The 26164-nt window shown below is 36.8% G+C and overlaps 3 protein-coding genes across 4 annotated transcripts; 1 reads left to right on the forward strand and 2 right to left on the reverse strand.

The window, feature by feature from the left end:
* Window positions 1-8216: 8216 nt before the first annotated feature.
* LOC128548565 (macrophage mannose receptor 1-like) lies at window positions 8217-25325 on the reverse strand. Its single transcript, XM_053523817.1, has 11 exons — window positions 25280-25325; window positions 25045-25177; window positions 17448-17558; window positions 16217-16289; window positions 15620-15745; window positions 14514-14792; window positions 13197-13346; window positions 12448-12513; window positions 11833-12117; window positions 10426-10611; window positions 8217-8531 (listed from the first exon to the last, which is right to left on the reverse strand). The coding sequence occupies exons 2-11, from the start codon at window positions 25162-25164 to the stop codon at window positions 8500-8502; spliced, it is 1428 nt and encodes a 475-aa protein (XP_053379792.1). The 5' UTR covers window positions 25165-25177; window positions 25280-25325; the 3' UTR covers window positions 8217-8499.
* LOC123557066 (uncharacterized) lies at window positions 18658-21268 on the forward strand. Of its 2 annotated transcripts, none has more exons than XM_045348276.2 (2): window positions 18658-18906; window positions 19431-21268. In XM_045348276.2, the coding sequence occupies exons 1-2, from the start codon at window positions 18785-18787 to the stop codon at window positions 20140-20142; spliced, it is 834 nt and encodes a 277-aa protein (XP_045204211.2). In that variant the 5' UTR covers window positions 18658-18784; the 3' UTR covers window positions 20143-21268. The 2 variants fall into 2 exon arrangements, with proteins under 2 accessions (XP_045204211.2, XP_053379794.1); XM_053523819.1 differs by lacking the exon at window positions 18658-18906 and adding an exon at window positions 19006-19153.
* LOC128548566 (uncharacterized) lies at window positions 21436-24627 on the reverse strand. Its single transcript, XM_053523818.1, has 2 exons — window positions 24473-24627; window positions 21436-23332 (listed from the first exon to the last, which is right to left on the reverse strand). The coding sequence occupies exons 1-2, from the start codon at window positions 24601-24603 to the stop codon at window positions 22480-22482; spliced, it is 984 nt and encodes a 327-aa protein (XP_053379793.1). The 5' UTR covers window positions 24604-24627; the 3' UTR covers window positions 21436-22479.
* Window positions 25326-26164: the final 839 nt, after the last annotated feature.

Genomic DNA, 26164 nt, shown 5'->3' on the forward strand with positions numbered 1-26164 from the left:
ATCATGGAAATAATAATGCAAAGTCATACTGGAAATTCTGTGAAAAAAGAAGAAAATAATTCATATTCAGATTGGGGATTTCTTCGAGCTCATGACACGGAGAATTCAAATAGTCGTTTTCACATGGACTAGCCTTCGAATTAAAAACTCCATGGAAGATATATTTATAGAAACAATGAATGTTTAACAACAATCATGGTGACAATATAATAGAATCTTTATAATATTATAACATGCGTCTTGATGGACATTTAAGCATGACCTGACAATTTTAGTTTTAGACGGAGAAACTCTTTCAAGATCACAGCCGAACATATAAATGCCATTGGGAATGAACTGTCGAAATTCAATAACAACATGACATTTGCTGATCATACTTTTAGTCAATTTCAGTATATAATAATTCACCGATGAGGTTACACAATACATGCCGATCGACGACACAAGCCTACAAGATGACGATGTCTGCACGTCATACCACTGGGCAACGACGAAACACAGAATAAATAGTCGCGTGGAATTTTATGTACATGTATTACCAGTTCAACTATTTACCCATCGCGTTTTGAATTTTTTTTGTTGTTAGCTCTGTGTCCATCAATTTTTGTTTTAAATCTGTACGTATATTTGTCAGCAAAAACGTCTGATATTACCAATAAGAAACAAGCATATGTGTTCAAACACCTATTTTTGCATTACAATTCATAACATTCAAAAGTTTCCGAGGATAGTAAAATACCTTTTTTTTTCGTTTTTTTTTTTCGTGAAGAAATGAAGGAATTTGTAATGTAATTTCAAAAAGGGGGCTAGGCTATTGTTTTAAAAGACTAAATTATTCATTGTCTTGGAGAGTATAATTATATTCATACTATTGACCTTTTAGAATTGTTGAAATATTAAACTGACAAGTTAGCGTAGCTCTGGGCAGGTTAAGACATAACACCAGGAAAACTACATCTTAATTTGGTAATCAACAGTCTGGCCGGTGCATATAAAAGGTCTATGTACTAGACATTCGGGGAAGCGAGGCGAGGCGGCAGAGCCACCAACCGTGGTTCTGCCAACGTAAGTCAAAAATACTATTATGCCTCGTTAGGTTACCTTCCAAATATGTTGATTTCATGAAAGACAACTTCAGCATAATTAGTTCTTCACATTTTATAGTAGCTAAATATTATTTGAAAGATGGACACTGAGACAATAAAATTACTTGCACTAAAAGACTTTCTTTACCTGAAATTAAATAAACATCAGAAACGAACTATTGTGTCTTCGATCTTATGTATGTGTGTGAAAGTTCTACCACAGGTTTTACAAGTCTGGTAACACTGGTGCCATGTGGCTTTTAGAGGCCATTACGCTACAAGAAGGTTTAAGAAATGAAGGAATTTGTAATGCAATTTCAAAAAGGGGGCTAGGCTATTGTTTTAAAAGACTAAATTATTCATTGTCTTGGAGAGTATAATTATATTCATACTATTGACCTTTTAGAATTGTTGAAATATTAAACTGACAAGTTAGCGTAGCTCTGGGCAGGTTAAGACATAACACCAGGAAAACTACATCTTAATTTGGTAATCAACAGTCTGGCCGGTGCATATAAAAGGTCTATGTACTAGACATTCGGGGAAGCGAGGCAAGGCGGCAGAGCCACCAACCGTGGTTCTGCCAACGTAAGTCAAAAATACTATTATGCCTCGTTAGGTTACCTTCCAAATATGTTGATTTCATGAAAGACAACTTCAGCATAATTAGTTCTTCACATTTTATAGTAGCTAAATATTATTTGAAAGATGGACACTGAGACAATAAAATTACTTGCACTAAAACACTTTCTTTAACTGAAATTAAATAAACATCAGAAATGAACTATTGTGTCTTCGATCTTATATATGTGAGTGAAAGTTCTACCATAGGTTTTACAAGTCTGGTAACACTGGAGCCATGTGGCTTTTAGAGGCCATTACGCTACAAAGTGTGAGGCTCTTTCGAATGCCATCATCCTCTTGCTTCCCGCGGTCAAGACGAGGAACAGCAAGTCTCACAGTCACTGAGGACAGATCATTCGCTAGTGGGTTTATGATGTCTTCACTACCTAGGGGAGTGGTTGGTATGCTCAGCTCAGTTTTGAACTCTCGGTTGAGTTTCTTTGCCTCATGTACGAAGTGCTACGTTTGAGCCGATTCTTTGTGTAGCCATCTAGCTTGGCTTTCATGGGATGGTCTTGAAAAGACCTGAACTTCTCTGCTTGAAGCAGAACCTTTGCATGTCTTCTGTCTTGTAACGGCTGTGTGCCTGTTAGCTTCTCCATGAAGGAGATTGGTGTAGACTTTGTAGCACCTGTCATGATCCGCAATGCTTGGTTCTGAACCTTGTCTAAAGCCTGTTGGTTAGTTTTGGCAATAGTGGGCCAGGCAGTTGAGCTATACTCTAAATGGGGTCTCACTGTTCCCTGATATACTGTCTTGAGTATTTACTCAGTTGCTCCCCACGTTTTTCCAGCAAGTTTGCGCATCATGGCAAGCTTTCTACGGGCCTTCCCTTCTGCTTGACTAATGTGGGGCTTCCAGGTTAGCCGTTTGTCAAAGGTCACTCCAAGGTATTTTGCCTCGTCTGCTTCAATCAGCGAAGTATTTCCCATCTTGATTTTACCCGCCCTCTGCTTTGACGACAGGGAGAATAGTGTGGTGGACGATTTCTCTGTATTGATCGATACACACCAATCTTCAGCCCAAGCTGAAAGCTTGTTGATGGCTTCTTGCATCCTGTATGTGGCTGTAGTGGCATGTTCTTCCTTACACCATAACACCAGATCGTCAGCGTAGAGAGCAGCCTTAACTCCTTTCGGTAGTTCAGACACCAGATCATTGATGAAAAGCAAGAAGAGTGTAGGGGATAAGCATTTCATTTGTGACTCCATCTGGTCCAGGAGACTTCTTTGTCTTCAACTGCCTAAGAGCTGTCTGTAGCTCATGCAGTTTAAGACCCTGCTTCATGCATTCTGGTGTCACTTGGCTTGTCTGCCTTTCCCTTTTTTCTCTTCGGGCTTCCCTTTGCCGTTCCCTGTTGATGGGGATGTTGGAAACATCTTTGTAGTTAGAGGCAAAAGTGTTTGCCGATTGTTTACCCGTCAACAGTTCACCATTCTCTTCCAAAGTTACTGAGCCTCTTCCTGTTTCTTCATCGTTCAGCTGTCTCGTCAATCTCCACAGCTTTTGGCCATCTCGCTCTAGGTTGAGCGAGGCTGTTTTGTTTCTCCAGCTCTTCCTCTGTGCTTCCCGTTTGTGCCTGAGGAATTTGGCCTTGGCTTGCTGTAGAGAGAGGTTATTTTCTTGTGAGGGATTGTTTTCTGCTTCCTCACTGGCTTCTGATAACTTTGTCTGTAGATTCTCCAACTCATCACTCCAGTATGGCTTATAGCCCTTTCTTGCTCCCCTTGGAACGGCGCTGTAAGCAGCCTTAAGTATACTGGCGTTGAAGTCTTTGACAACCCGGTTGATGTCTCTACCTTCCACTCTGATGTCTTTACAGAGCTCATCACTCAGACTTTGGTAAAAGGTCCACCTGGCCTTCTTGTAGTTCCATCTGGGGATGTTAGGTGAAGTAGAGGCTATACGGTCCATAGTAAGTTGGACTGGGCGATGGTCGCTACCTCCTTGATGTTGTTCGCCAGCTTCTGGAGTAAAAAGTTGGGGGATCATCTGGCTTGTTGATGAGGTTTAGTTTGTTATCATCTTGCCAGGTCTCCACTTCCTCTCCACGTTTATCCAGGTGGTCATATCCCCAGCTTTGTGAGTGACTGTTAAACTCTCTACAACGATGAACCTGGTTTCATCAGTTGTAACTTTGTCAAGGGACAGAGCTTTGTCACTTGGAGAGTATATGTTCACAAGTTTCAAACTGAAATCGTTCTCTCTGAGGCTCAGAACTTGGAACTCGGAGTCATCCATATGCGTGTTGGTCTGGACAGCGCTGATGTTGTTCCTGACCAATGTCATGATGCCTCCTTTTCGTCTGCCAATTCTGTCACAGCGGAAACACTGGTGTCCTCTGACTTTGAAGGATTTCTCTGGCTGTAGGTGAGTTTCCTGAATGCAACAGACATTGATGTCTTTCTCATGGAGAATATGCTCAAGTTCAGATTTCTTGTTGAAGACACCCTCCGCATTCCAATGCATCAGCCTGAAAGGTTGATGCGAATTGGTTCTTCTCCTTGGTATGTTCCTCCTTCTTCTCTTTGCATGTTGTGGATTGAAGGAGGGACCCCCAGTAGCTGTGGGTGGACTCTGTCGAGGCTCAGAGCCCGGCACTGAATCCCCCTGGAGGGACCTCAGAGATTCAGCACCACGTTGTTGAATACCGGATGGCTGTGTAGACATAGCGATATTGCATGGTGCTGTGGTTCGTTAAGAGAGTGCCAATGGCCCAGCACCTCTGTCTTCAACTCTCTAGGTTTCTTTCGGGGTTACCTCACCCTTAGTTCCGAGTTAAAACCCTATCCTGGGAACACAGGAAATACATAGCAAATTCATCTGTAAATGTATATCTTCATGTACTAAATTCTTGCAAATGTCAGCGATATACAAATAATAGACGATATAAACTGTATTTTAAATACAAGGTGACATTATAATCTTGAACAAAAACATTTGTCCATATTTACCGCTCTATGTACTAGTATATATATATAGGATATATATGTCCCAATTAATATGCATTGCTAGAGCGTAAATTCAGTGTAAGTAAATCAGAAATCAACAATTCGCTGCTTCAGAAGAGCTACCATTATCATAAACTCTGAATATGTTTAACGTAATTTAAATTTGGCTGTGAAATTGATACTGAAAAAAAATGGAAAACCACAGGTCGCCAAACATGACATAAATGAACATATTGCAGGCTCGGTTTGCTTTAGCCTGTCCATTGACGGTAGTGGAAATGCAAGCTACTGTCCACATCCTCTAGCCCCGGCTTGAGCAGAACTCAACATTTACACATCTGACAAGTACCAAAATAAAATGTAGACACACCCGAAGATGTATTCATATCTATCTATCTTTGTATACGGCTGGACTCCCCTCACGGGTATAATAGCATATGGCAGTAAACATGCAGCCTCCAGTGATACAGAGTGTGCTATTTCATGAAAAGTAGCGTATGGTCTCCAGTTAAATCATGGGTTTCCGTAAAACGAAATATAAAAATAAAAACGGAAGCAGAACTAAATAAACTGGGATTAAGAGAACAGAACTGAAGGTATGAAGTTATGGAGCCTACATAGACACTTCTAAGACCATGTATTTCAAACCTCAACTTGTAAATTAAACATGGTATTTTCGTTAGTTTCTGGGTCATCAGAATTTTCAAACTGGACGTACGTGTTCAAAACAGGTTATGGTGCGACAACGTTTTAGGCACACACGCCCCTTTATCATTTGACTCTATACTTCCCTCTTTGATTGTGTAATATGCAGACTTTAAACATACAGGAACACTTAATTCTGTTTATTGTATTTGTCTTCTACAAAGGCATTCCGTACATTCGTATATGGTCTGTTTTATATATCTATTACACATTGTATTAACACGTCTGAAGTTTATATCTAGAGCTTTTTGTTACCATTACGTGTGTTAGGGATTCACGTGGTGGGGATAAATTGATTTAATTTTAGTATGTTTAGCTACTATTACCCCCTTGGCAGCGACATGAAATGCTAGGGATGCTTAGGGGCTGGCCATTTGATATACTGGAGGGAGGGGGAAGTGGGTAAGGATATTTTTGACAAAAAATTCAGTCTTCGGATTTGCTTGAACAAAATTCCTGGCTTCAACATAATGATAAAAAATCTGACTTTCCAATAACCAAAAATCAATTTGTTTGGCCTCAGGTAAGATTTGCAAATATATACATTTTTTTTGTATTCAAATCTCTGTTATCCTGTCTCAAAAATCAGCAGTGACATTTTAATCGTTTTAACTGATTAACTGAGAAGCTATATTGTCTCTCTCATAGTTGGCATTTAGGGATATAATTAGATTCAGGACAGTTGACTTTGCCGCACGTGATATCTGAGAGGATACAAGTTCGCATTACATAAGTAGAGGGAATTTAAACGAACTAATCACCACCACAATATACCAGACCAATTACGGCAAAGCGCCTAGCAGTAGTAACGAGCACGCACATGCCACAGCAAGTCCACCCAATAAGATTAGTTTCGATGTTGCTTGATATACTCACCTGAATTGTACTACACATTCGTACTGGTTCAACATTTGCATATATATTCGAATCTCTTTTATCAGGTCTCATACATCAGCAGTGACATTTTAGTCTTTGTTGAGTTTAACGTCGCGCCGACACGATAATAGGTCACATGGCGACTTTCCAGCTTTGATGGTGGAGGAAGGCCCCAGGTGCCACTCCGAGCATTATTTCATCACAAGCGGTCGTCTGGATAGAACTACCAACTTTCCGTAAGCCAGCTGGATGGCTTCTTCACATGAAGAATTCAATGCCCCGAGTGAAGGGCAAGTGATTTGAAGTAAACGACCTTAACCACTCGGCCATGGAGGCCCCTGTTAGAAACTGGTTGTGAAGAACCCCTTTTCAGTAAATAGTTGTGAAGAACTCCTTGTCAGTAAATAGTTGTGAAGTTTTATCAGTAAGTAGCTGAAGAACTCTTTTCTCTGTAACTCTTTGTGGAGAACTCCACGTCGTGTCATTAATTAGTTTTGAGGAATCCTCTGCCCTGTCTGTAAATAGTTGTGAAGAAGTCTCTGCCCTGTCAGTAACTAGTTGTGAAAAATCCCCCGTCAATAACTGGTTGTGAACAACTCCTTGTCTGTAACTAGTTGTGAAGTAGCTGAAGAACTCTCTTCCCTTTCAGTAATTAGTTGTTCAGAACTCCATCTCCTGCCATTAACTAGTTGTGAAATGCTCTCTGCCCTGTCCGTAACTAGTTTTGATGAACTTCATGTCCTGTCAGTAACTAGTATTGAAGACCTCTCTGCCGTTTCAGTTACTATTTGTGAAGAAGTCTATGCCCTGTCAGTAAGTAGGTGTAAAGAACTGCCTCACTTTCAGTAACATGTTGTGAAGAACTCTTTGTCGGTAACTAGTTGCGAAGAACTCCCTGTTCTATCAGAACTAGTTGTGAAGGAACTCCTGCGAGGAACTCCCTGCACGGTCAGAATCAAGTTGTGAAAAACTCCCTGTCAGAAACTAGTTGTGAAGTATTCCCTGTAAGTAGGTAGTTGTGCAGAACTCCCTGTCCTTTTAGTGACTAGTTTTAAAGAACTCTCTGTCAGAACCAAGTTGTGAAGAACGCTCTTTCCGCTTAGTAACTAGATGCGAAGAACTCGCTGCCCTGTCAGTACATAGTTGTATCGATCTACCTGCTTTGTCAGCAACTAGTTTTGAAGAACTCCCTGTCAGTAATTAATTGTGAAGAACTCTCTGTTTTCCCAGTAATTAATTGTGAAGAAATCATGGCCCTGTCAGAAATTATTTGTAAAGATGTCCCTGCTCTGCCGGTAACAAGTTGTGAAGAATTCACTTCCCTGACAATTACTAGTTGTGAAGAACTTCTATTCACTATGTAGTTATGAAGAACTGCCTGTCAGTAAGTAGTTGTGAAGAATTCCTTTTCAGTAACTAGTTGTCAAGCACCCTTTGTCAATAACTGGCTGTAACGAATTCTCTGCTCCGTCAGAACTTGTTGTGAAAATCTCTCTACCATGTCAATAACTAGTTATGAAGGACTCCCTGCCTTGTCAGTAACAAGTTGTGAAAAAAACCCTGTCAGTAACTAGGTGTGAGGTACTCCCTCTCAGTAACTAGTTGTGAAGAACTCCCTGTCCTATCAGTAATTATTTGTGAAAAACTCTCTGCCCTGTCAATAACTGGTTCTGAACACGTTCTTTTCAAATACTAGTTGGTTAAAACTAACTATCAGTAAATATACTGGTGAACTGTATGCCGTGTCGGTAACTACATGTAGTTGTGAAGAAGCCCTTGTCAGTAACAAGATCCTTTTTAGCAAGAGCTAGAAATAGAAAAAAAAACCTATACGACTATTTATTACTATCTGCTTGGTGTCACCTTTCATTACACAGTAAGTCATGACATATTCAAGTTTAAATGGTTGTGGTTACGTGACCAACATGTGTGGACGTTATGACCGACTGTCCTGTTGTTGTTTTTTGTCTGGGTTATGTCCACGCTAATACTTTATTCAACCCATTCCAGCTGCAATTTAGTTCGTATTAAAACTAGGTATGAAAAGCAATGCTTACATTCTTTTAGTACTTTCTTCGTTTCACAAGCCCTTCTTTAGAACTGTTTTGAATTTAAAAATAAGAAAAACACATGTCAGCCAAAAAACACACAATTTGTAGCTCATACTTTATTCTGCGCTCTGTTACATGCTTCTATTTAACTGAATATTTTATTTCTTTGTAACTTGTTTATATCCGCACAATTTCAAAAGAAGGAATTTATCCAACGATTGGTGTAGCACTGTGGACTTCTGGAAAGAAAGACATAATATGTTTTTAGATGTCCATCATTCATTAGCGTTTAAAGCCATCAATATAAATCAAAACTAGACTACAAAAAGGATCAATAACAGGAATCGACAAAAATGTTTAGTTTAATCATACTTTATGCCTTTCACATAACAGTTGTCCTTCCAACATATTTATATAACTTGCAATATGGATATGAAATACATAAATTCTAAATAAGTAGCAGTCTGTGGTATTATTAATGATGTCAAACACAAAAAGGTATGGCTACAAGTTATTACAACATTACAGGCTTGGCCATCGTAACAAAATTAGCATTAAGCTAGGTTCTCACTGCCATCAGACCTACTCGATCATCCAGAGCGGCCAAATTCGCCGACCAAGTTGGACCAACTCCTTTATGGGGCTTGTACACGAATTATTCCCGACCGCTACCCGATCGTTTACGATCCCTACACGACTATTCAATATTCCTCCATGACTTCAACCCGACAACCGCTCCAGTCACTACTTTATCAACCAGACTCATACACAATCCCTACATGTTTTTTCTTGGCCAACTCGACTAACGCGATCTCTACTTAATCTCTACCCAAAAGGATTTCAGCAATGAAGTGAGATGAGCTGGTAGCGCATCTGCAGCTATGATGGTGGCCAGCTGAAAATCCTGCTGAAGTTGTTGCTGCTGTCGGAAGTGTTGCTGTTGCTCTGCTGAGCCAAAAGCTGCTGATGGATAAACGTGTCTTTTGCTTGTTGACGATGTAAGTGTGGGAGGATTAGGCACATCAAACACTTCGCGTCGTTTTAATCGGGAGGCGGTCATGTGTGCTAGAGTATGGTCAATTAGCTGTTGAACATCGATCGGGAAGTGATCGAGTGCGGTCGGGTAGCGATCAAGTTGATCTCGACAACAGATCGAACAGGGATCGTGTTGATCGAGAAGCGATCGAGCATTACTCGTGTATTTATCGAGATAATTGGGTACTGATTTGTAAAAAAGGTTTTATCTTGACCAAATTAGATATCTACACGATCTTTTGCGCATGAAATCGACCTCTACCCAACCAATACCCGATCGCTTCTTGAGCACATAGCTTCTTGATCTTTACTCTTACTAATTCTTTGACGTATTCAAAATTTTCGGGAAGGAACCCGGAGCAATGCTGGGCAAGGTAGACCACCCCGGCCACTCTTGCCGATCGAGCCAGACCAGTTCCAAAATGCTTGATCGGACTTGATTGAGTTGGTCTGATTGGAAGTGAGAACCTATCTTTACGCATGAATTGTCCTAATAAATGGAAACATGTATTTAATATTTAAATATACTTTAACATTGATTGTCTCCATCAAACAGAAACGTATCAAGATTAATATTCTATCAGCTGATAAACATAATTCATGTTGTGGGAACCACAAACACAAACAAAATTTAAGCTTAAATTTATATCCTCGCTTTTAAACGAAGCCAGTTAGATTTTATCATAAAAAATGCAATGACTTTGAACGCCAATGTGAATAAGGAAACCTCGAAATTGATGGCATGTGTGAAAGATTTACAACATAGTAAAAAGTAGTCAGAGGAAACATTTAATCAGATATAGATACTAGCAGCTACGATATTGATGGAGCAATAAAGCAGTGTATCACTTACTTTAATCAAAATGAAGTATTAGTAAAAGGGAGACTAAAATCAAAAATGATAAATTGACTGGAAATTACCCACTCTGCTGTATATGAACAAACTCAACTGATAACTCTAAAATTCCATAATCAAACGATGACCATAAACAAAAGCAGTTTATCAAATCGCTTTATAACTACAAAAATATAGTAGAATTGTCAAACATACAAGAAAAACTATAAATTTAGTTCAGTTGTAATGATATAAGTACTTACTATACTGACAAAAAGCATAGTGAGTTTCCCCAGTATCGTCACCGAATATTTCCTCATATCCACAAGATACATCGTCCCAGTAACCTTGTTTTTGTGGTACAAATGTGACACAGTCTTCACGATTGTGTCCACCCAGGGTGTTGTCACTGTGTCCAGCTATCCAGTTCGTAAACTGTACACTAGTTCCTACAAACAGGCTGACGAATATTACCTCATATATTATGTATTTAACATTAGATTAATAATTTAATAAGGTCTTATAAGAATCTGTATCTTTTCCCTGACGATTGATCATAGACATGGTGTTAGAAATCATTCATCCTCCGCATCTGATTCACATACATTCATCTTGGCGAGTATACAGTTACTTGCGGAGAGCAGGTTAGTACTGCAGAACCCAGGAAGACCGGTAAGATTAACTGCCAGGCCGGAATACTGTTAAAAAACGACGCTTACGCAACCTACCTTGCACCCAAAAAGGTTATTAGGTGTTTTTTATTGTTTAAAGTACTAACCTAATAAAGCATATCATTTCTCACAAAATAAAGTGTATGTTGTATTACCTCCGTAGACACGAAGTAATTGTTGTTGTATTTTACGTTAAAACAGAAGTAACTTTAAAAACATACAAAGATGCGATTAAAGGCAACAGGCCTCCAGATCAAATTTTTCGATATCTGGAAATAAATGCTATATTTCTTAAGAAGGCTTTAAAACTTTTAAAAATACTGTCGACTATATGTTACGGAAACACATGAGAATTTGCTGTTTTTACTAATTTTTGCGATGAAAATCGAAAAGCGTTTGTAACGCTTTACTCCAGCTAAACTTTTTCGATTATAAATATCCATATCTGGAATTCAGTACCGTTAAGTCCTTTCATAGAATTATAGCTTCCGAAAGAATGATTTTGCACACATAACGTTACACATGGGACAATAGTTCAAACTGGAAGTCTTAATACTCTTACGCCTTTACAAACGTTGAGATGCCTTGTGGTTTAAATGTGATGTTTTACTGACTGATAAGCCAATGCTTAGCAATGATAGGCCAGCGGGCTTTGTAAAATAATATGTACTGGGATTGATAATGTAATTCGGGCTTTGATCAAAGTCAGAATGCATATTAACTCATCTAATTAGGCTTGAAAAAGTTACAAATGATTATCAACAATGCTCAAACAGTGTTCAAAATGACGAAGCTCTGATTCTTTATCCACAGGAAATATTGTCAATTCCGATATATTTCTTACGCTATCATATAAAAATATCATCATAATTTGCAACATGCAATATACAGTGTATATTGTATACGTTCATATAAAGGGTTATTTAAAAGTGTCACATAGAAATATCCACGGTATCGCCGACTTTGTGACGAAAGAGCTAAAATGTTACACAAGCAAACCTGCTGTCCATTGAAATGTTCCTTCTGTTATAGTATCATGAAGTCCGAGCCAGACCGCATGACTTGGATTGTGACGCTGCATGAAGCTTTCTAAAAACGCTTGTTGTTGTGAATTGCTAATGTGTGCTAAATGACCTCCTTTTGACTGGCAAATATTTTCACCATGTTCCCAGGAAACTTTCTTGTTAAGAAGAAGTTCGTAGCATCCTCGTTCATACTGTCCGAGTATTGCTCCATGAAAGGCAACATCGCTTCTGATCTGGCCTGGACAAAGCTGCGTATTACCTTGTAAAGATGAATGTGAATGTAAAAGATCGAATAAGATAGGAGGAGAATCCTGTCTACTCCTTTTTAGGCGGAACGTCTGCATTTAAGTATTAAATGCAAGAAATAATCAAATAATGGAAAATAAGCCACGTATGTCATCAATGTGAGTGCATTCTTTGTGATGGACATAAGCGGGGTTTTATTCATAATATTTAAATTATAATGTCAATATACGGTACGCTGAAGTTTTAATCTCAATAAGCCATGTGCGTCGATTAAGCACTTATTAAGATTAAGCAAGATTTTTTACTTCCGTTCTTTAAGTCTGCGAAAAGCTTAGATATATACCATCTGTGTAATTCGAGTTCTGGAGAGAAGACTGTGTCGTGAGTTGTACTTCGGTCCCTGCAAGTCCTGAAAATCAACTTTTTCTGCAGATGTTAACATAATTTTAGGACGTTCATAAACACTTTTTTAGTTATTATTTATAACATGTATGACTACATTGAAATTGAAAATCACTGTCATTTTAAAACTTTATGGCACAGATTGAGGTTGCCAAACAAAAACTCATGACGTAACGGGAATTTAAGAAGTGAATCCAATTCAGATTTCAAATGGTTTGCTCTCTCAGATATCGAATTCACACAAACCTGTTAGTTTAAAGAAATGCTATATTAAAACATGTATTTAATTTACTCCTAACCGCTTATAACGCTGTAATGATCGTTATACAAATGTATACAGCAACATTATGCGATTATAGCTGGTAGTAAATAATTAGACAATAACTGGGCCAAGCAGAATACCAGAATGTGAAGTATCTGACACTGAGTGAAAGAAATTGGAATATCAGAGATTGAAGGACCTGAGTTTAAAGCACCTGACAACATGGCGGTGAAAGAAATCGGAATACCAGTAATTGGAATACCACTAGAGTTCTCACAAGTTATGTTAACTGCTTCTGACCAGTATTATGACCTCATGGAGGATTTGCGGAGGCCGATATTAAATTCCAGTCTCACTGGGATTCGAACCCGTAGCATCCGGGTCAGAAAATTCATTTAGCTATTAATAATTAATAATTTGTTTCTTACCATACTGGCAAATATAAGGGTAGAATTCAAAAGTACACTCTCTATCGTCCCATTTTCCTCCATGTATATGCATGTCCATTACAACACAATCCTCGAACGTGTCGGAGAAATGGGTGTGGTTTGCCCAGTTAACAAAGTAAAACTGTTGTCCTGAAAATATAACACTACCAACACTAAATTTTGTTCTGAACAACCACGCTTAAATGTACATGTATAGGAAATGTAACTGTCCGCTTTCAGTGAGGCTATTTTTGTATAGATGATAACATTGTCTGGTGATGTATACTATGGTACAGTCTATCAATAATAGGCGTATGGGCACTAGGGACAGGGACGGGGCAGAGACCCAACTTTGACACTGTTAAGAGTGTGATATGTTTTAACACCCCCATCCCCCGATTATCTGGTCCTAGTTGGTGTGAATATAAATTTATATTTTGTTTAAATAAAAATAATATTAAGAAATATTAGAATAGGGTTGCAGTTTGGCCGATCTTGGTCATCAGGCCCCTTGTTCACAAAACGTTTTTCGGTCTAAGCTAAGTTTGAGTTAAAAATGAGCCATATCATAATTTAACTTTATGAAAAGTCAAGGTCGCATTTAGGAAAAGTATTATATGTAATATGAAGTATCTTTCAGCTTTCTGTAATAACGCTTGTAAATTTGAAACAGATTGTCTTTTAGAAAATGAATATAGAAGTTATGCTATTAACTTCTTAATTTCACGTAATTTGGCACTTAACTGTACGGTTATATACTGAAAGTAAACTTACTTTAGACGTCATAGTTTGTTTAGTTTCAACTGCCAAGTAACCTTTGTACTAATACACGATAAGTAAAGTTATTTCAGACGTCATATTATACAATTATTGCCTTTTGGTGAGGTCAATATGTGGATTTATCGACCTGATAAAAGCAATATCGACCGAGGGCGCAGCCCGAGATTGATATCGTTTTTATCAGGTCAATTAATCCACATATCGACCGAACTTAAAAAGCAACAATTGTTTTATTATTAAATCCAGTATACTTATAAGCATGAACATTAAATACAAATATCTGCAGCCTTAGGTCATTTTGCGTGGTAAATTGTCTACGCCGTCGCATTGTTTTGACGTCAAACCGTGATGACGTCACAGCTAGCGGTCTATGTGTGTTTTTGGCTCCGCCTTAGAGTCAAAATGACTTTTTATTGTTGATCATGTGACTACATGTAGACCAATGGAAAGGACTATAAATATAGATTTAATAATAAAATGTGTTATCGCAACTATTTGCCACTTATCATGTATACTAATAAACTTAAAGAAAACTACCTGAAGACCATTGGAAATGTGCTTCACGCTGTATGTCGCTTAGACCAATCCAGATAGAGTGATCATAATGTCTTTTAAGAAAGGAGTATATATACGATTGCTCCACCCGGCTAGAAAGGTGCACCAAATGACCACCTGCTGAATTACAGCTTTGCTCTGCTTGAAGCCAATGTTGAATATCTTTGACTAAAACGTAGCAGTTATTTTCAAATTGTGCTACGATTCCATGGTGTGAGCGTGCAAATGTTCGTACTTTATCTGAACACAGGTCTGCATTCCCTGAAATTTAGAAATTAATTTCACACTATGATCAACACTTATGAAACACGCGTCAAAACTGGCATATCCATTCTTGAAGACAGCAGGCTTTTAACGGATACAGATGGTGATAAACCTGAAAAAAAACAATACTTGTGTACTTTACATGTCATTCCGTACCCGTATGTACAAAAATGTTAAATCAGGGTTAAAGTATATATTCAAGATCAGTCTCTTTCCCCCCTTTTAATGCCTAGTTACCCATGTAAACATAAAATGTGTTTTCTCGTCAGTGTACTTTAATTACCGTTTTAAAAGAAGGTAATCTGTTTTAGAACTCTGTTCGATAATAAAACTTTATCCAGTGTTGTCTTACCGATATCTGCTAAGATGTACCCCTAAACAATGTTGCAGTAACGTCAGTTAGTTATAATACCGCATAATTAGGAAATCTTTAAAAATGAATGCTAATGAATATGCGATACTTGCTCATTTTAAAATACATAAGTTACAGCAGTGGGTAGCTGCAAGAGAAAACTTGTTGATCTGCGTATAAACCGTACAGACTTTCCTTTTTATAAATAAAAGGGTGATAATAAAATGGACTACGATTTTCTAAAGGTACGGTTAAAGGTGTATTCTTTTGAAGCAATTCAGAACAATACAAGAAAAGAACTGCACCTGTTTCCAAGAAAGAAGATCAGTATCTACAGATGTATTATTTTCATGCATTAAGGTAATATTGATATTGAGTAACACGTACATCAAATTTTTATTACTAAACGCCTGAAAATAACTAATGCAATAATTTCTTATTTTGTTAATAAGAGAGCAGAAATCATACTCACCTAAACTGAATGCATTTGGAATACTAGATGGTACAGTATGGGTTACCATTCCAGTGGTTGATGCCTGTTTCGTAGACGATGTGACCGCTGACTGGGTCGAGGAGACTGGGGGTGAAACAGTAGTCACTGGAACGAAGTCACATTTTTAAAGTGTTAAAGCTAGGATAATATAATACTCGCAATTGTCCCAACGTGATGTTTCTACATATCAATTCATTTCTTTAAAGTTCACGTATATATTTGATCAGGAATATATCAAAATAAAGATTGGGCATGGAGTTGTATGAACGGCTGTGTTCTTTGAATATGGCTGTTCCGGGTGAATAGTTTATTTAGTCTATGATATACTCGGTTACATTTTTCTTTCGCAGATGCAACATAATCATGGTTGTTTTGTGGCACTGTTTTTAAATAATCATGCATAAGAAAATGGGATGGACAGATACAATTTCTTGATACTCCTTTTTAAGTGGCAAAGCCTAGTTGCACCCAGCAGAGTACCAAAATCATTGAATGTCTTTGCCAGTTGGTTTACAACTTGTATACAGTTAAAACAGAAAATGAAAATAAATGCTCCCGAATTAATGTAAAAAATACCAGTATCATCATGTGGTGGATCTCCTGGACAAAGCTGAAGTTCAATCCGGTCGTCTTGTTTTAGGTATCCAATCTGTAAATGCAAATTTTAAATTATTGTCGACTGTTCAGAAATATCCTATATTTGTGGAAGTGGCACTGGTATATACAGTAATCCTAACAAAGGTTTTATTTCGACTGTATAGATCGTTGATGTAAGGTATCCCAGTTTTTATTGATTTATATCTGTGTTTTTACTTTTTAAGTACATGGAGAAAAGCTTTGTGTGACCCTCTATCGTATTTGTATCAATTTCATTTTTAATACAATGGCATGAAGTTTGAAATAGGTCCACATCACGCTAGTATATGTGAATACATGTAGATATTAAGTGAAAAAGATATTGCGTATTTTATTAAGTTTGTATTATTGCCCGTATAATTGTTTATTACACGATTTAATACCTATCAATAGTAATGCTGGAACTAGTAGTTACAGTAAGTAAACACACATTATCTAGATCATACGGTGTTCTATTTGGACCATCGAAATTTTTATTCCTGAACCCATACCTCAATAGTCGAAATCAAGAGACGTCAATGATGAAATTCGAGACCACGATGATGAAAGTCAAAGTCGAAACTACGATGGTGAAGTCGAAATCACGATGATGAAAACGTAATATCATTTCGCATTTCCACTACCGTGGTTTCGTGTTTTGATCATCGTGGTCAAACAGTTTTGGCTATTGACCTGTAAGCCATTCAGTAAATACAATTGTATGTTATTGTGTAATTTATGATATCAGAAATACATTTCTAAGTATTTATTTTCGGTAAAGCAGTGTTGAGCTGTAAACGGGTCACAAACCATTGACCAGCGATTTTGATATGGAGTCAAGTTATAAAATACATGCACTTACTAAATGGCTTACAAATCGATAGTCTAAAATATTGCCCAAGGTCAGAAGACATTCAATTAATGTTTTATCATTTGTTTTATATTGTTTTCTTTAAGCTTTGACTTATGACCAGTAAAATGTAACATTGAACTGTAGACACAATAGTACAAACTATAAATGACCGAATTATATAAGAAGTCATGTTATCTTTAGTGTACATTTCTCTAAAATATTACATACTTATAGCACATATAAACGCCATTACTTTTCTATACAATTGCTATCGTAATTACAAAAAGCAGCTAAAAGTTGAATATAAGTATAACATACATGCACTGAAACACATTTTACCTGGTGCTCGAAAGCAATTCTGAACCACCCCTGTGTTCCTTGCTGCAAGTCTAGTTTCTGTTTGCAATCAAATTCATACAACATTCCAATAGGACTGCCCTGCTCATTCGTCTATTGAAAGCAAATTTAAAGTTCATTTTTATAGAGAATTCTAACACGACCTGATTCATTTTTTTGTGTTAAACAAAGAAGACTGAAATTGATTTTTATTATTTAAGAATTCGCTGTTTGTACGCGATAATTATTTCGTCATAGCGTCCAACGTCATAATTGTGCTGGAAAAGAAACCCACATAAAACAGGCAAATTTATATGGACGCAGTTATCCTTGATAACGTGTAAGAATTGAAACAGGGTGCGTCTAAACTTCAAGTAATGATTGTATTGAACGACAATTTACTCTTTGGAATATATATTACTTTTTACCCAACACATAATAAGTCATACAGCGACTTTCCGGCTTTGGACAGAGGTGGAAAGCCTCAGGTGCTCTTCAAGCATGTTATCTTCAAGCACCACAGGAGAAATATGTAATATGTAATAGTTATAGTATGTGTGAGAGTGTGTTACCAGGATATATCAGAGCTAGGGGTACATCGAGGGTATTTTTCTCTGCACATATCGTCGAGGCCGGTAGGCCGAGACAGATATGTGAAGAGAAAAATAACGAGATGTACCCCTAGCTCTGATATATCCTGGTAACACACGAGCACTACATATTATAACTGTTTTATCGCATAGTTTATCATTAAAATTTATATATTATTTTCATTTAAATTTGTTTATTATCATTTTTACTATTTTGATTCCCTTTCTGCGCCTCGTTGACTGAAACACTAAAACTTCTGTTTTAGAAAATGTGTTCCCCAGATAAAAGTACCCAACAAATTTCTGCATTGGTTTTGAATCTTTGCATTTCATTGGCCAGACATATTGTAAAAATTGTTGTTTTGTTTGTAAAAAAAATCAAAGAAAAAGAAACATTTGAGAAATCTCAGAATTTCATATATTTCATGTATTTCTGAATTTGGCAATAACTATCAAGTTTTTGAAATATTCTAGTTTATTTATTCTTTTACTTTATAAATGTAGGTGTTTGTGACAATTCTTTCTCTGTGAACTGTAAATTGGAGCTAAAATCATCTTTTCTTTGAAAGGAAAAAATTATACTCCCTTGATAGGACCTCAATACACGTCTAGACAGTTTCGAGCGCTCGATCGATAAACGATCAAGTACCCGGATGTTCGAGTAAAAAATCAATAGTCCGCCATATTGGATATTGCTTAATGAAGTGTTGAAAGTTACTCTGTAGAATTTGTTGGTTTTTGACTTTGATAATGGCAGATTTAAGTGATATGACGCTTGAGAAGTTTAAATTATGGTCCACAAACGCCTTACGGGTGTTTTTATCAATGAGAAATAAATCGATCAAAGGAAATTTTGACGAAATAGCCGCAAGGTAAGTCAAAACTGACAAGCGAGTTTACGATGTCTATATGTATAACTACTTTAAGTACACACCAGTTCTGTGTGGTTTAATAACGTCATTTTATGATGTTTTAAACATAGTGTAATTATGTCTTCCCGAACTGAATGTATGCAAGATAAATCTGAATGACTGAATACTTCAAATATTGGAGTTTTAGCATGCCGTCGAAGGAATGCCTACATGTACATTGTACTGTATATATTGGGAGTCTGGACATGTATGCACTTCTTTAAATACAATGTTTGTTTGTGTAAAATGATTGTTTGCTACAAAATGGATTTAAGTAAACGTTTTTTAATTATACTAGCTGATTTGTCACGCGTTGTTCACTTTTTTTCTTCATGAAATTGAAAACGAAAGTAGAAATTTAAACATGTGATGAATAGAAAACGAAAGTACACATGTCATGAATACAAAACGAAAGTAGATTTTTTATTGTTTTGTGAAGAAAACAACAAGTCAGTCATGACTAAATAACTGCTTTGTTTTTTCAGAGCCTTTTGTTGCTGGGAGGAGAACATTACGGTGGATGTGAGTGCAGAGCAGGAGCAAAGACGTTTGCTTGCGGAATATCAAGGAAAGCTAGTGGTAGAAGGGGAAATTATACCCGATCCGATCTCGATCAAAAATGGTTGGTTGACGGAAAAGCTTGGTCGTCCTAAATGGCCATCCGTATATATCACTGACATTTCTGACTATTTAAACACCAAAAACCCAGAAACATTAATGAAACGTTTGCTGAATGAATATAAAGAAGGCAAAGCGTACAGGTACTTTTCAAGTGAGTGGGTAAAAGAAGTACATTATCATGACTTAGGTGAACATTCTGACAAATGCATTATCAAATCAAAGGTCACTCCATCTCAAGCAGTGAATAACAAAGCGTACGATATATGGATAGTGATACGAAAGGACAAGAACACTGTACCAGGCGGTCAAATTTTAAATGCGTATTGTTCATGTACAGCTGGAATGATGGGTTCGTGCAACCATATTGCCGGTGTCCTTTTCAGAATGGAATATGCTGTCAAGACAGGAATGACGCGTCCAACCTCTACAAGCAAAGCCTGTGAATGGACTGTTCCAAAAAAGAAAACCACCGTAAAAATGGGAAAAGCGAGAGATTTTACATGGAAGAAAGCAAAATACACACAACTACCACGCAACAAAGACAAAGAAAATGAGACTAATACAAAAAAAACTTAACTTCACACCATTGAATAAGAGTCAACAAAACAAAATTGAAGACGGTGAAAAGTTAAGGAATGAATTGAAAGAACTGTTAGCCGAAGATATGCCAAACTCGTGCTTCATGCTTCTTATGAATAAGAAAAAGTTAAAAAATCCATCTGAAGCTGAAAATGTTAAATTAAAATTACCACCAACTTTAAATGAATTAAGCAAAAGAGTGGAATCTCTAGATATTCCTGAATGTGCAAAACAAGCTGAATTTAAAAAACAGATGTGTGTCACGCAAGACGAGATTGACTCTTTGAATCGAGACACAGTATCGCAAAGTAAGTCTGAGTCATGGAAGGAGCACCGCAGAGGTCGTGTCACCGCAAGCAATTTTCACAGAATATGTAAGCGCGCTTCGTCTCTGAAAAAAGATTCCTCCGAGGACCCAACATCTGTGATAAAACTTGTAATGGGAACAACCGAGGGCATCCAAACCCATGCTATGAAGCACGGTATTTCTTTGGAACCGGTTGCGAAAAGAAATTACCAGGTTGAAATGAAGAAGGTTCATAAAAGGTTCCAGTCGTCAGACTCTGGGATAATTTTAGACAAGGATCGGCCATTCATGGCAGCTTCGCCAGACTTATTCGTGTCCTGTGTTTGTTGCGGAGATGGCCTTTGTGAAGTCAAATGCCCAGAGTCTATTAAAGACCAACAACCATCAGCCGACAATGTCCCTTACCTTATCGTTAAAGACGGTGTAATGTCCTTAAAAAGAAACCATCCCTATTTTTACCAAGTTCAAGGACAGATGGGTATAACTAAAAGGAACTTTTGTGACTTGTATATATTTACCTACCATGGAAGTTTGAGTTTGAGAATAAATTTTGACTCCACCACATTTAATGAAATTGTTCAAAATGTATCTTGGTTCTGGGACAATTTTATTATTAACAGACTCCTGACTCACAGAATTTTACAGGAAAAAAGTGATACTGAAAATAGATTAAATATGTAATGACTAATGTTCAGGAAAAAAAGGCAGAAAAGGAACTCATAAATTGAATAGAATCTGGATTTCAGATAATGCTGATTGTAAATATTTTATTGTTCCTTCTTTTTTGCATGATATTAAAGCCTATTATGCATTATTTCTTTATTTCGCTTTTGTTAACGTCCAGGGACCAGTGTCACCATTAGGTGACCAATAGAGCAGGTTTTACTGTACTAGAACAAGACCAAAATTCTTCGACCGAAACAATAAAATCTTCCTGGGTAACAGTTAAAAAGGATTATAATAATTATCACAAAACATGAACTAGACAGTTTTATTTTCAAATCAATAAACCTGAGTTTGATAAATATAGACAGTGTCTGAAATTAAAATTTGCAATAATAAATGCTATAGTACATAACAATTTTTACAAAATGAACTGCGTTATGAGCAAATATCATACATGTATCTGTGCAGTCTGATCAAGATCCTTACTGTTCGCTATATAATCAGTTAAAAAAGTTTTTCGTTATGCAGTTGTACATATTACAACAATGGTGTCTGAAATTAAAATTTACAATAATAAATGCTGTAGACCATAACACTTTTTACAAAATGAACTGCGTCATGAGCAGATATCATACATGTATGTGTGCAGTCTGATCAAGATCCTTACTGTTCGCTATATAATCCGTTAAAACAGTTTTGCATTATGCAGTTGTACATTAAACTACAATGTAGGCAATCATGTCATGACCTCATTGATATATATGCATTCTGACATCACTAATTTTGAACACAACAAACCAGAAAGTTTACTTATATATTGGCCCTTTTGTATTGCTTATTCCAGCACAGACTTTGATAATGTCATCTACATGGGATATAAGTGTTATAGGAAGCTCACTTTGAATGATTCTAAAAGTCTTCAAGCGGCGAATAACTTGTTCTATAAGAATCCTAGTGTTTGCAATTTTTTTTTGTTTTTCTCACTGCAGCTTCATGCATTTGGGACTGTCCTCTCCTACCTGGTGGAACATACAGAGAGATATTTCGCATGGCACATTCATGATTTATGTTAAAGCCTTTATCGGCCATTATAACAGAATATTGTGGAATATGGTCCAGAAACCCACTATCTAAAGTGACTTGTTTGTCTGACATTCGTCCAGTGTAAGCGGCTGATATGAAAACAATAGCACTATTTGGTGCACAAGCCACAAGAACTTTTAGCGTGTTATGCGATTTATAGTTACTCCAGCTTGAGCTCTGCATATCCAAATCTTTCGGAGTTTCGATGAATATCTCTGTACAGTCAATAATGGAATGCAGATCGGAAATGTGTTTAAATTTCTCTGGCTTCGTAGCAATTAAAGTCTCCTCATCTGGAATATACACCATTGAACCAAAACTTTAGAGCATGCTCGCAGCCAAGCAAGGAATATCCTTCCACAAAGTGATTCAGAAATGTCAAATCGCACAGCTAAATCTTTTCCCAAAAGACCAAGACGAAGGCGCATTAAAGTCAATAAAAACTCGGCCCTGGATGACAGTTTTCTTTCTGGACCAAACCGGCTTGGTTCATTTGCAAACTTCCTTACATGTTGTAGTCCACCTTTCACTCCAAGCCAACGCCTATTTACCAATGGGGCTATAACCTTATGGAATTTCTCAAAGACTGATTTTGATGGCAATCCGGTAAAATAATTCACATCCTCATCGCTCTTCAAAATACTGTCAACATAACGTTTTCTTTTCAAGAGTGCAATTTCTTGTTTCAGACGCGTGTTTTCACTTTTAACAGACTGAAGTTGTTTATTAACAATTGCAAGTGTCTGTAACAGCACATTTATCACAGCTAACAGAGTGAGCTGCCACGGAAACTCAACTTTTAATGATAGCATTTCGACCGGTGGATCAGGGTGATAGGGACTTGTTGTGTATTGTGGATCATCCACAGTCATGTAAGTGACCTTGCATGATGAATCACTTTCATCTCTAAAGAACATTATCCTTTTCACCTTGGACTCAAATCCATCGTACCCCAAATGCAGAGTTGGAAAAGGATTCTGTAGCGTTGGTTCCCCTTCAAGAAAATGTTTACTGCAGACCCTTGAATCCTTCGAGGGTGACCACATTTTGTTGCCATTGATTCGATTTACAAGTTGTTTCCATCTCAGGCGTCCCTCTGGGTTTCTCTTTTGAGTCGGAAAACTGAAAAGCCTGAAAAATAAATAAAAAGAAATATACACTTTGTCCTTACACAAATAAAATATGAAAACTTAAGTAAATAGGTAATCTACATCTTCACATTTCATGACTTAATTTTGAAAAAGGAAGAAAATGCATCAGCAACCGGGTAGCTGAGTCAATAAGAGCATTTGCCTTCAGCCTGTAAGCAAAAGACCCTGGGTTTGAGTCCCTATTAGGTAGCACATCCATTTTTTCACCTGTTTGCATATTTTGCCTAACTTGGGTCATGACCATAAATGCTCCGCAATACATGGGAAGTCATGGTATATTACTAAATTATGAAATGAAATGTGTAGCCGTCCATTAACCGTAACCTAGTCAGCCTTCTAGCAGTCTGGTAAAAAATTTATTTAGAGATTGAAGTGTAATAAATTAATTTATCAAATTCTGTTTGCAAAACATAGCAATATATACACTCATCCATATACTATACTTAGTTAGATATATGTTTTAAATTTCTATTTCTCAACAAGTAAACGCTCATGTGTAAAAAAATAATTATTTGATGACATTTCATAAAAAAATTCCAACAGAAAAATTCATAATTCACTGATAGATTGATTACTGGACAGATGGGAAAACCAAAGCGGATGGGCTAGGTCAGTAGGTGACGGTTACCGGACGGTTAGAACGCAGACTAGGCCTCTGGTTACCAGATGGCTAGATACTTCTATTATAACATTGGGAGATGATGTAGCTGTAAGAGACCGGCTCAGTAAAGCATTTGCCTGGTCCTGTTTTCGAGTTTTTGGCCAGTCTGGGCACCAGTCTTTGTCAGGCTACACATTTTTTTCACCCAGAGACATCATCATATTAAAATAAAAACGTACGTCATGCAGGTCAAATTGTTCACATTATGTGTTGACATGTAAAATTTCATCTGGAACATGATCCGATTTATAACTTTTGTCACATTTCCAAGATAAAATATTGATACTGCACGATGTCATACACGACAGTCTTTAAAAAAAGTGAACATATAATACTTGTACCGGATAATTATGCATTCTAACAAAGAAAGTAGACGGAAGAATTTCATTTCCGCATTACCCCACCCACCGCGTGTTTCGTGTTTACAACCAGTTTTTCGAAAATAGATACGATATTTACCTGAAAGGAGGATTGCATTTGCAATGTTTCTCACTATGAAGACAGCCACAAACAGTACAAAGCTGCTTCTTCCACTTGTTTAGCCAATATCCGCCGTTAGAACAATTATTAACAGCGCAGGTGAAAGCCATTGTTGTATTTTTTTTTACTCGATAATAAAGAAGGATAACTCTAGCTGAACTAAGAGTATGCGCATGCGCACTTCGGAACTATCTAGAAGTGTATAGAGAAAAAGTGTTCCGATATATATCGGAACAGTTTTACTGTGCTGATATATATCGGAACACTTTTTTTCTTATGAAACTCCATAGAGATTTCCGTGTTGATATATATCGCAACAGTTTTGTAAGATATCAACACAGTTTTGTAGTAATAATGTGTGTTACTATGTATAACATGCTGCAAAGATCAAAGGAAAATTGCCGCACTATGCGATAACAAGTTATGGCGTAATGTCTGTTTCAGTGTTATTCACAACCCAATGCCAATGTATGTGAATGAATGAAGTCGAATTTTGTCATCTATATAGTTTTCCTCGTTTAGCTCTAACTACAAATTAAGAAATAACTTACTGTTGTAAATACACTCTTCTCGACATTGTAGTTACACACACACGAGTAGTCACCCGAGACCAGAGTAGTGTACAAACTAAACACACTGAATACTGTTGTTGAAATTTTTATTAAATGCATGGTAAATCTCCAACTGAAAAGAAAAGAAATTAAAAGCGTAAATGTCAAATTAATTATGCACTATAATGTATTTAGTAAACGTGTATACAACTTTATATATGTGATATATGCATACGTAGTGTCACCGAGCTAAGCGTGTAGTCTTTTTTCTAATGATATTTGGTCAGTTTAAAGATAAGAAATAAAAACAGGTTCATGTCATAGATAAGAATTTATATAATGCATGTATCTAGGACACTTGTATCAAGTAGGTTTACAATTTTAGGTTATATGAATATCTATTATATAATTATATGTTTTTGATATGATGAATGGTCAAAGAAATTGCATGGATAATATTTTTTTAATTATAGAAATAAACAAAATATTGAAAAGAAAAAAGACATGCTGAAAACTTTCGGTTTTAATAATTTCGTGAGTAATGGATGTTTAAAGATGCATCAAGTTTTTAGAGATATCCTGTAGACACAGCGCAGACAGTGAAGTTATTCAACCGCCAGAGATCAGTGGAATCGACATGGCAGTTTTATGGCTTTGTGTGTAATTTGCTTGTTCTCAATAAAAAAGGGTAAGAAAGTTAGGATAATCGCAGTGACTCACAAGGATTAAAAACAATGTAGATACTTGGAATACAAAATAAGTGAATGACTAACAAAAATATCAAATGTTTCGTTCTACTGTAAAACACTGACAGAATTAGTTCTTTCAATATATATTACATGTATATCTGAATTCAAGTACGGAGAGACATTTCACAGTCACCACACGGCACTTTAAATTAATGTTGTGATAATTAGATCCTTTAGAAGCATAAAATGCTTGTACAACACATAACCCTCAAATAACACGAAAACGTGACTGAATTTTCACCAAACACTATTTTGAACGACCTGTTCCCCCATCAATAAACTGTTTTTCTTGAAACTGTAAGTTGCTAAAGTAGCCATAAACTTAAGATTGTTGACGTAATTTCTTTTCCAATGCATCCCATAATTTAAGT

This window comes from Mercenaria mercenaria, chromosome 14 (genome assembly GCF_021730395.1).
Source record: "Mercenaria mercenaria strain notata chromosome 14, MADL_Memer_1, whole genome shotgun sequence".
NCBI classification, from domain to species: Eukaryota; Metazoa; Mollusca; class Bivalvia; order Venerida; family Veneridae; genus Mercenaria; species Mercenaria mercenaria.

What these genes read in the sequence shown, in the direction of transcription:
- LOC128548565 (XM_053523817.1), bottom strand. Translation starts at nt 25,164, where the DNA reads ATGCATTTAATAAAAATTTCAACAACAGTATTCAGTGTGTTTAGTTTG. An exon ending in CCCTTATATTTGCCAGTATG is followed by an intron (nt 12,514 to 13,196) that starts GTAAGAAACAAA and finishes GTTGATTTTCAG; the next exon opens with GACTTGCAGGGACCGAAGTA. An exon ending in CTATGCTTTTTGTCAGTATA is followed by an intron (nt 8,532 to 10,425) that starts GTAAGTACTTAT and finishes CTTTCTTTCCAG; the next exon opens with AAGTCCACAGTGCTACACCA.
- LOC123557066 (XM_045348276.2), top strand. Translation starts at nt 18,785, where the DNA reads ATGGCAGATTTAAGTGATATGACGCTTGAGAAGTTTAAATTATGGTCC. An exon ending in TTTGACGAAATAGCCGCAAG is followed by an intron (nt 18,907 to 19,430) that starts GTAAGTCAAAAC and finishes TTGTTTTTTCAG; the next exon opens with AGCCTTTTGTTGCTGGGAGG.
- LOC128548566 (XM_053523818.1), bottom strand. Translation starts at nt 24,603, where the DNA reads ATGGCTTTCACCTGCGCTGTTAATAATTGTTCTAACGGCGGATATTGG. An exon ending in AAATGCAATCCTCCTTTCAG is followed by an intron (nt 23,333 to 24,472) that starts GTAAATATCGTA and finishes TTTATTTTTCAG; the next exon opens with GCTTTTCAGTTTTCCGACTC.